The sequence below is a fragment of the Fringilla coelebs genome (genome assembly GCF_963513975.1).
Source record: "Fringilla coelebs genome assembly, chromosome: 11".
In the NCBI taxonomy this organism is placed as follows: Eukaryota; Metazoa; Chordata; class Aves; order Passeriformes; family Fringillidae; genus Fringilla; species Fringilla coelebs.
In genome coordinates, this window is record NC_140037.1 from 10,875,669 (window position 1) to 10,886,051 (window position 10,383).

The window sequence follows — 10,383 nt, forward strand, 5'->3', positions numbered from 1 at the left end:
CTAGTTAATGCCGGTTTAGTAGAAATTTTACTGCTCTTTATCAGGTTGTATAAAATATTTATGAAAGTTAAAATGCCCCAGATAATAAAACATTTCAGTCAACAATGCCTGTGGCTAAAGAATTTTTAATGCTTATGAAAGTCAGTGTTAATGTTGAGGTTCCTTAGGACTAGAGGACTGTGTATATATTATTTTTCCTAGTTGCTTAATGTAGATGTGTAAGGTCTAATGTAAGTTCTTTGCCTGTAAAAGAAAGGGAGGGGGCAAGAAAACCAAACACAACCTTAAAAGGAGAGACAAATTATAGACTGGCCACTCCTGGGCAATCTCAGCATAGTGTGCTTTTAATTTTTAAGACGTTTGTGTCTCAAATCATTTCACTTCTGCAGCAAACCTTCCTTTGGGATGCAGTTCTGTGAAGGGTGTGTGTACAGTGAAAATTTAAGGCTTCTTCAGAGGTAATGATGAAATAGCAGAACAGTACTTGAGATAATCAGCAGGTGTGCCAGGCTGTGGTCTGCAGTGGCATGGGCTTCAGCAGCTGAGTGTTGGAGATGCTCAGCCTAAGTCTGCAGTCCACAGTGAAGCTTCTCCTGCCCAGGTGCTGCAGCTGCTGGAACAGTCAGGTTCACCCTTGGGCCTGGGTGGGCTGCACTCATGCCTCTGAAATGCTGCAGGGACCTGGCTGAGCGTCAGAAGTTTTGTTGTAAAAATTGTCTTTGTTTTTCCTAAGGTTTATTTTGTTTTCCACTCTCACTGAGGCCCTTTAAGATAGGGTTTGTTTTTTCACCTGCTTTGCCTGCCTGAGTTAATCTTTAGGTGTTTTGTCTCCCAGTGTCATCATTTCAGGCTTTAGAATTTCTAGATTTATGTTTTCCACATATTTATTGAATCGCTTCACGTGCTTGAAGGGTAGAAGAACTGTAAGTTACAAATCATCACCTGAAGTAGTAACTCTTCCTTGAGTATTTTTGGCTTTTTTTTTTTTTAACTGTATAGATCTTCAAGAAGAATCAGATTTTGTTTTGTGACACAGTGTTAATTTGGTTTACTTTTTTAAAAGATCAAAGGTAGAACAAAAGCAGCTAGTGTGGGAGAATGGATGCAGTCAGCAAAGGTGGTGGTATTTTGAAGGGGGAAAACGTAAAATGTTCTAAATTGACTCTTTTTCACTTGTTCAGAAAAGTAAATATTGACATTGTGATGCAAATGATCTAAATCTCTCTATTTAAAAAAGCTCTTTGCATAAAGGGAATTAGACTACATTATATAGTCAATATGAGAATTAAAATATAATGTTGTCTCACTTTTTCATTTTTGCTTATTCATGATGTAAGAATTGTTTTCAGTTTTACAGTAAGAAGTTTGGTTTCTTTCAGAATTCAATAACCAAAGCCTATTGTGTTTTAGGGCATGGTACCATTTGTGTTTGTAGGAACCAAGGATAGCATCACCAATGCAACTGTTCTTCTGGATTATCATCTTAATTATTTAAAGGTGAGGATAATGATGCTGCTTTACCACTGTTTTTTTTCTATCAGTACTTAGGATGGTGACAGTGTGATATTGATAAACTGTTCAGGTCCTGAGGCTGTTGAACAATTAGTAATATAACAGGTTCTCTGTCTGAAAATGTTTTTAAAAGAATAATTTGTCTGATGACAACTTTTTTGAGGATGCAAATTATAGAAGAGTAAGAAAATTAAAAAATCTGTCAAAATGTGCTGCCAGCTTTATATATGAGAGAGTAGTCAGTCCTTCATGCAGCTGCAGGGCAAACAGCCTTCCATGCAGAATCTTGTATAAAATGGGCAGGTTTTAATGCAAAAATACTAAACTGCTTTTTCTGTAATTAGTTGACATTTCATACCTGAGTATGTTTTGTAAGCAACTCAGCTTTATATGTTGTGTTTTCCTCTTGGCTCCTTAACTTCCCCAGTAGTCTGTAATGAGTGGTCTGTTGTCTAGGGAGCAAAGTATATCCCATATTGTTGCTTTGAGTTACTCTTGCCTGTGGTGGTTGTGGCCAGGTGCCCAGTCTTCGATGGCAGGGCCAGATGTAACAGTAGGGACAGGTTTGAGTTCATTTAATTAAATAAAGTCTTGCATCTGTTTTGAAGCCTTCAGATCATTCATGATTTATGTCCAGTCAGTGCAGTAGCCATCAGAGGATGCAGTGTCAGAATGAAACTTCTATCAATAGATTTCTCCTTAATTAAAGAAAAAGAAAAGGGGATTGCCATTCTGATGTGAGCTAGATAATAATCTGAAATTGGCAAAGGTACTTCTTGAATGTGTGCTGCTGTAGCTCTTTTACCTAATTGTATATGGTGAGGATGCTGTGTGCTGATGCCTCTGTGCCTGAGTTACAGCACTTTTCTCTCTATGCTTTTATGCTTCCTCCCATTCCTCATACTGTTATGTCAGAATTGTTCAATAACTTTTATGTTTTTATGTGCAGCAGTGTAAAGAGCTTGTGCTCTGACCTGAGTGCTTTATCGTGGTACAGACCTAAACTCGTCAACTGTGCCACAGGAAGAATTGTGTTGGTAGCACGTGGATTTGAACATTTGAAAGTCTTTCTGTCAGACAAGATATTCTCAAAGCTGAGTTGCTGTTTGAGTAGTAAACAGATGATCAGTTGTAACATTTCAGTGGCTTTTCTTTCTGAGACCTGCATGTGTGCACATGCCGATTGTTACATAGCAGTGGTACATGATTTGCTGGGCTTGTGTTTGCACAGGAAGTGGACCAGCTGCGTTTGGAAAGATTGCAAATTGATGAGCAACTGCGACAGATCGGAGCCACTTCCAGGCCCCCCTCGAGCCGCACGGACAAGGACAAAGGGTACATGACCGACGACGGGCCCGGCCTCGGCCGCGGCAGCCGCCCCTACAGAAACCGCGGGCACAGCCGGCGCGGGCCAGGCTATGCTTCAGGTAGGTGCCTCCAGGGACGCTCGCACTTCTCAGGGGGGCCTCCTGGTCTTGTGACTTCTTGGAAAAGACTGAACTTAGAGCTGTTTAAAATGCAGTTAATATTGAGTGTTAATATTTAAAGATGATCTAGAGCTTTGTGCTGTAGGAAAGTACTTCGAAGTGTAGTGCTTTCCTGTCATCTGCACTGATTTCCATGCAGTTCCTGCTTCTTACAGCATGCTTCTGTCTTCTACATTATGGAGCATATCTAGTTATTCCCTAACTCCTTAGGGCAAGGACTGTTATTTTATCTATGTTTTGAACAATACCTGACAATGAAGTTTTAGTTTTCATTTAAGCCTGTGTGAATCTATCCTAATATAAATATTTATAGGTGAAAATACTGTGTAGCTCAGTTTACAGGAAAGCTATTTTCTTCATATTTAATTGAACTTTTATGTTTTTGATAGAAGACCATAGTCACCAAACTAGTGTATTACTCTTTGAAACCTTGGATAATTCATTAATGAATAGTTTTCCAGATTGTGCTTCTTCAGAGCAATGTATTACCTCATTATCCATAATGTTGGTCAGCTGGTGTTTGTCCTGACTGAAAGGCCTGTAGTGTGAGCTTTGTAAAAAAATCTTAGCTTACGTTCTGCATAATACAAAATTAATGTTTTTGTGATGTTTACTATTTTTAGAAGATGTGAACTCGCCTTGATAATAATATGGGTTATGGGAGGGAAAAAATGGGGAAAGAACCAGCTTTTTGTCAATGAAGGTGATCTGTTAATTGGAAAAATTGCAATGGCCAGTTATTTGATTTGATACATTTCTAGCATTTTGACTTTGTTCTCTGCTTTTGTAGTCTGTTTACAGGCTGTTTCATGATGGAATTTTTTTCTTTTCATAGATGAATTGCAGTGGTGAGAGGAGACAGGACAGGTTATATTCACAACTTCCAGTTGTAGAAATACAAAGGAGTCTAGTCTATTACACTTATGTTTTATTAGATTTTTATTACATTTTGTAGTATGTTCAGTAATCTTTTGATATACTGATAACACCAATTTTAAGCTTGTGACATATTTAATTATTCAGCCTTAAACACACAGGTAATTTTCATTAGTCTGTCTTGAATTTTGAAGAAGTAATATATATTATGTACCTTTCTGTATTATGTATGTTACAGAGGCAAAAACATCCCAAAACTGTCTATTGACAAAAAAAGAAAGAAAAAATTTCAATATATACATTTTGTATCCTACTATAGTAATTTCATGCTAAGCTACACTGGCGTGTTTGGATTTTTTTCATCCTCTTGATAGGAACTAATTCTGAAGCATCAAATGCTTCTGAAACAGAGTCTGATCACAGAGACGAGCTGAGCGATTGGTCGGCGGCCCCGGCAGAGGAGGAGCGGGACAATTACCTGCGCAGGGGGGACGGGCGGAGGCGCGGGGGCGGCGCCCGAGGCCAGGGCGGGCGGGGCCGCGGAGGATTCAAAGGTAAACCGGACTGCTTTTGGAAACAGCTGTCAGTGAGGGAATCCTAAAGCAAACTCGCTTCTGCCAGCTGCTCCTGTTCTCATCTGCTCCAACTCCCCACCTGGTGGCCTCTCCTGACTTATCTTTGTCAGTCTTTTAAATGGAGCATTTTGTTTCAGATGTGTGGAGCATTGAGCAGAGGGGTATCATTCTTTTTGATCTGCTTTATTTTTGGGGGAGTTTTCACCATCATTTGTTTTCCTAAAATGCCTCTTGGCTCAGGTTTGTGGCCTGTGCCATCACACATGGACATCAAGGAATCAAATTCTAGTTTGTCAGTAGATACAGAAAAATCTTTTAAAATCTGTTTTACTCATTCAGCTGTCCATATTCTCATCTTCTTGTATATGATGTTCATGGAACAGGATAACATTGTAATTTAGGTGTTCAATGGAAAGGACCAGGCAAAAATAAGATGGGAGAACTTTAAAAAGTTAAATATATATACAAGAACATATGATGTTCCATTATATTTATTGGTTAAAATTCTTTATTCTGCAGCTCTGCTTATTTCTTGAAATGTTTTTTTCAAAATATAGATGCTGCATACTAAGATGGTAATGTATAATTTAGGAAGCTTATAAGCCATTGAAAAATGTGAAGGCCTTAAACACTGCTGATTGTGTGCCTCTCTTCTGTGGTTAATCATTTTGAGAAGTGGGTTTTTTTCAGTCGGTGTTTTTTAAACTGTGGTGGTTTAAAACACTGAGGTTTTGTCTGCCTTATCACCTGAGAACTTTTTCTTTAGTGATTCCTGGCTCATAGTTTAAGAGCTGTTGTTAAATGTTAGTTATAATATTTGTTCATGAGTCAGAAAATTCTGAATTGCCTACTGTGCTTGTGTAAAATTTAAGTGGCAGAAGATGATGTCCTTGTTGAACAACTTGGTGGATTAATTCTTCTTCCAGGCAATGATGAACAGTCGCGAACAGATAACCGTCAGCGTAACTCAAGAGAGGCGAAAGGGAGGACAGCGGACGGGTCTCTTGAGGTAACTCTTCTCATGTGGGAAGTCTGTACTCTTAAAATTGCATTGTGTCCTATAGTAACAGTAGAGCCTTCTGTTGTGAGTGACACAGTAGCCTTGTGATTCCATATTCTTTGACTCCCTAATCACATATACAAAAGTTGTGTTACAAAATGACACAGATGCTCAGGACTCTAAATATATTAAGCTGTGTAAAAATGCAATTTTGTAATGCTGTTTAGCTCTGTCTGGTAAAAAACTGATGACAAGTCCCAAGGATTTACTAACTAGCTTGATTCCAGTCTCTGTTCTTACTAGTGCTTTAGTTTTAGCTTTTATTTCGTGCTGTGTTGTGTGTTGTTGTCTATCTTCTATGTATCTGAGGGAAGAAAATCCTTAACACCATATAGAGTGTGTTGTAGCCAGAATCCTCAGAGTAAGAAAGATTAAACTTCAGAAACTACCTTCACTACTAAATGAAATGTTTGTAATTGAAGGCTATTCAGTCTAGAAAGTAAGTTTAAAATTCACATCAAGAAACTTGTCGAGTAACAGATGTGAAATATCTTGTAACCTTAAATATTTTTAAGGTTTTTATAAAGATATTTCTACTTTTTTTTTCAAATGCTTTGTTTCATGAAGTTATCAAACTGATACGTTATGTATATATCTTAAGTTTCCCCTCATGGAAACTGTCCTTGCTGTAATGAATAGGCATGTGAAAAGCAAATAATTAACTTAGCAAAACAAAAAATAAATAATGGCCATGTGAGTTTTATAATTAATTAGTAATTACCTTACCAAGTTTGAAGTAGGCAGTGAGGAAATGTGGTGCTGAAAAAAAACCATAAGGCACTTAAATCATGGGGGGTTTATCTGTTGCTCCAAGATTTGGATGCAGTGACATGTTACAAGAAAATAAGGACTTGCATCTTGTTCAAATCTGGCTGATCAAGTTGCCAAAATCATGTTACATATAAAGGAATAAGCATTTGCCTCCTTTGCAAGCCTAAAAATATGCTTTCAGCATGCTCTCTTGAAATTTTTTATGACCACTTAAAAAGGCTGCAGAAGTTTTTTGGGTGTATTCAATGGATCTTTTCTTTTCAGATTCAAAAAGTTCTGAGTAGATTCTGAGATTGAGATGCTGCCATGAAATGACACTATGTAATTTGGGGGCTTTTTGCATGCAAAGAGTAGGAAGTCGAATTACTAGAAGTTGAAATAATGTTTCAGAGATTCATCTGATATTAATTCAACTTTTTTGTGCACAAACTGGAAATTTTTCTCTTAGCTGTAAAGGCTAAGTAGATGGCAGAGGATTTTTTGGCTCACAGGTATGTGGCATTTTTGTACAGAAAAGAATTTTCACCCTCCCCTGCAGCTGGATACATTTAGCAAAGCCATGAGGGGCTGGCACTATTTGCTGCTCCGAGAGCGCCCAGGGGTGGAGGAAAGGAGGAGAATGCTTTGTATAACTCTGAATTGTTCCAGATCAGAATTGACTGCAATAATGAAAGGAGTGTCCACACTAAAACCTTACAGAATACCTCGAGCGAAGGCAGCCGGCTGCGCACGGGCAAGGAGCGGAACCCCAAGAAGGAGAAGACGGACAGCGCGGACGCTCAGCAGCCGCTGGTCAACGGAGTCCCCTAAACTGCATAACTCTGAAGTCATACTTCCTATACTGTTTCAGTAATTCCTATTCCATGTTAGAGAAACTTGTTAGGCCAAAGACAAAATAGTAGGCAAGACGGCGCAGGGCATGAAATGAACATATGTTCTCTGTTAGCCTTTTTTAACATCAACAGTATGCAGTTGTTTTCAGAATAAGAAGTTATTCAAATATTTGCATAAAAATACCTGAACTTCTGAAAATCGCTTCCAAGTACATATTGCAGTTCAAAAGATGAAAGATTCTTTTTTGTTTGTTTTAAAAATACTGAGCTGTGCATTGGTAAACTTTCTGTTCAGTTGTACCATTTTAACACATCGGGTCAAATTCACTGCTCAATTTCAATTTTCAGAATAAATAGTGTTTGCAGTAATCAAATTGGCTTCTGTTTTCAATCTAACTTACCAGTTCTTCATGAAATGCTATGTCGTTTTATGTCCTGTGTCAGTTCACATTCTGGTCCACCTTTTTCAATATTTTGGTGGACCCTGAAATCTGTGTGATGTAACAATTGTCATTTTCATTAGCAAAAAAGTTGTATGATCTGTGCCTTTTTTATATCTTGGCAGGTAGGAATATTATATTTGGATGCAGAAATCAGGGAAGATGAGTTGGTAACACTAAATGTAAAATATATGTAGCAATCCTTGTCAGACGTTAGTACTTTATAGACAAGTGCATGCTTTCCATAATTTTTTCCTTACATAAACATTCAGTTAGGCAGTTATAAGAATAGGAAATTTATTTTGCACTGAAGATTTGGCAAATAGTGTTATTGAAAAAGGGGTGTAATTTTTTTCTTTGTAGGCAGTACAGAAGCTTTTTTTTTAAAAAAAAAAAACTAAAAAAAAATCTTTCCATTGTGGAAAACTAAAAAACTCATTGTTACTGAGGGAACAAGTGTAACATGTTCACAAGCTAGTAATAGGTGCCTGCTGTTTGGCCAGATGACCAGCCTAAAGCATTGATGATTTTCATCCTCCCAAAATTTTTGAATTGCTTATTTTAATTTGGGGGCTATTTCAGGAGGGGTAAGAAGAAAGTCACCACATGTTATGCCCTGGCAACTACAGATACAGTAGTTGAAATATTGAAGGTAAAATAAAAGTTCTTCATATTTTGAGCTGCAGGGTCCTAATTGCCAGCCAATATGAAGGTGTCACAGAATTTGATGCGAAGTACAGCTGTACACCAGGGAAGGGTGGTGGGAGGAGCTGTGCTTTCTTTCATTTCTGATCACACATTAAACTTACTGGGCACAACTGCATAAGGACCTTCATTTTAGTCCATTTTTGTTCAGATTACTCCAGAAGGAGAGCCACTGTTTATGTACAGAATTGTACAAACTTGACCTTGCCTCTGATGTATTTTGTGAGTTTTGTTTCTTTGCTTTCTTCATTCTTTTTTTTCCTTGCATACAGGTGAGCATACTAAAACTGGCAACGAACTGCACATGATTTAACAAATATAAAAATGTCTTAAAAAGTATTGCCAAACATTAATGTTGATTTCTAGTTATTTATTTTGGGAATGTATAGTATTTGAAAACAGAAATTGGTACCTTGCACACATCATCTGTAAGCTGTTTGGTTTAAAATACTGTAGATAATTAACCAAGGTAGACTGACCTTGTAATGTAACTGCTCTTGGGCAATATTCTCTGTACATATTAGCTACAACAGATTGGATTTTATGTTGACATTTGTTTGGTTATAGTGCAATATATTTTGTATGCAAGCAGTTTCAATAAAGTTTGATCTTCCTCTGCTAACTGATGTTGATGCAATCCTTATGAATGATTGCTTTAAAAAATCTCAACTGACAGAAAGTAGGAAGTATTTCTTTGTTTAGACTTTAACTGTAGACATTGTTTATTTACACATTTTAGGAAAGTCTCAGATATTACCAGATTTCAAAAATACAGCACAAAATGCTCAAGAAGACACAGTCTCTTCATGGAATGGTACAGTACCTGTTGAGTGGTCACACTTCATGCACTCATTTCTCACATTCACACATTCAGTGGTTGAGTTCACCAAGGTGCTAACCCAGGTAAATGTGAAATTCCTAAACCACAGTCTAATTGGCTGCATTCCATTTCCACGTGGGTTTTGGGGTTATGACCTTTTTCAGTATTTGTGTACTTCACATATATCCCTTTCAGTTCATATTCCAGTGACTTTAAATGTTATTAAATTTCAACAAATTAACCTGTGAATCTAAATGTACATTTTATTTTGAAAAGTCATGTTGTTACAAAACTTGAAAGTGCAACAAATGTCTGATGCTTGAGTTCAGGTCCGTCCTATTGGTAACTATTATAAAGTACGGTCTAATGAATTAAAATTATTTTTAAAATAAAGTTCTTTGAAAGAGTGAGAGGTATTTGTGAATCATGCCAAAGTCTAAATTCAGTAAGGCTAAGCTCAAAGCGTATGAATTAACAAATGCTTAAAAAAATAGAAAGTTTGTGTTTCTGTTGTTTACTGAATGCATTTCTGTTAATGATGGGTGGGGAGTTAAGATATTCAGAGTTGCTATTAAAACTTTGTCAAGGAAAAAAATCTCTATTCAGCTTTTTTTTAAGCAGATAAAAATCTTTTTATGAGCACTCATGAGTTCAAGAAGATGCTAGGTTTAGTTTCATAAATACAGAAGTTCCTTGAATCAGTTACTGAGGCGCTGTTTCAGCCCTTCTTTGTCCCTAATATCAAATGCTGTGTACCATGTCCAGGAAGGATATTGAGTGCTGTGAGTATGGGACTGAATGTAGACCTTGCTTCTTCCTGCAAGCACTTACTGTGAAAGGCAACTTATTTTCCTGAACCGGCAGTCTGGTTTCCTGCAAAACCCTTCAATATTGAATATTAGAAGGAAAAACTTTAGCTTCAGTGAGTATTCCTCAGTCATTTCAGGAATACTGCTGTACAGTTTGCTAAGTTCTCTGCTAATCTGCAAGAGAAGATGGATGTCAAGTATTTTTATCCTGTGTATTGTTAAAGGTTTCTTTTACTTCCAGAAACTTGCAGTGGAATACCTGTGTTAAGGGGTGGGAGAGATGGGTTGCTGGTTCTGGTGGCTACTTAAAAAAGTGACAAGGCTGAGCTTCTTGTTTCCACAGTAGTGTGTGCTAAGCTTCTTCATCATTCACTTGAACTTAACAGATTTTCATCCTAAACAATGCCAGTCAAAGAGTCTTTTCCAGACTTTCCATGAAAATTGGGTGACTAGGGGTGTTTGCACAGTTAAGTTATTAAGGCAGCTTAATATATG

The 10,383-nt window shown here is 37.4% G+C and overlaps 1 protein-coding gene across 5 annotated transcripts in view; it reads left to right on the forward strand.

The window, feature by feature from the left end:
* FMR1 (fragile X messenger ribonucleoprotein 1) overlaps positions 1–9,438 on the forward strand; it is a 29,708-nt gene extending 20,270 nt beyond the window's left edge. For 3 of the 5 annotated variants that reach the window (XM_084213327.1, XM_084213331.1, XM_084213328.1), the window contains 5 exons: positions 1,411–1,497; positions 2,744–2,939; positions 4,250–4,429; positions 5,377–5,459; positions 6,930–9,438. In XM_084213327.1, coding sequence (XP_084069453.1) covers positions 1,411–1,497; positions 2,744–2,939; positions 4,250–4,429; positions 5,377–5,459; positions 6,930–7,091 — 708 coding nt within the window. In that variant the 3' untranslated portion in view covers positions 7,092–9,438. The remainder of the gene's footprint in view (positions 1–1,410; positions 1,498–2,743; positions 2,940–4,249; positions 4,430–5,376; positions 5,460–6,929) is intronic. The other 2 variants (XM_084213329.1, XM_084213330.1) reach the window with 2 other exon arrangements.
* The last annotated feature ends 945 nt before the right edge of the window (positions 9,439–10,383 follow it).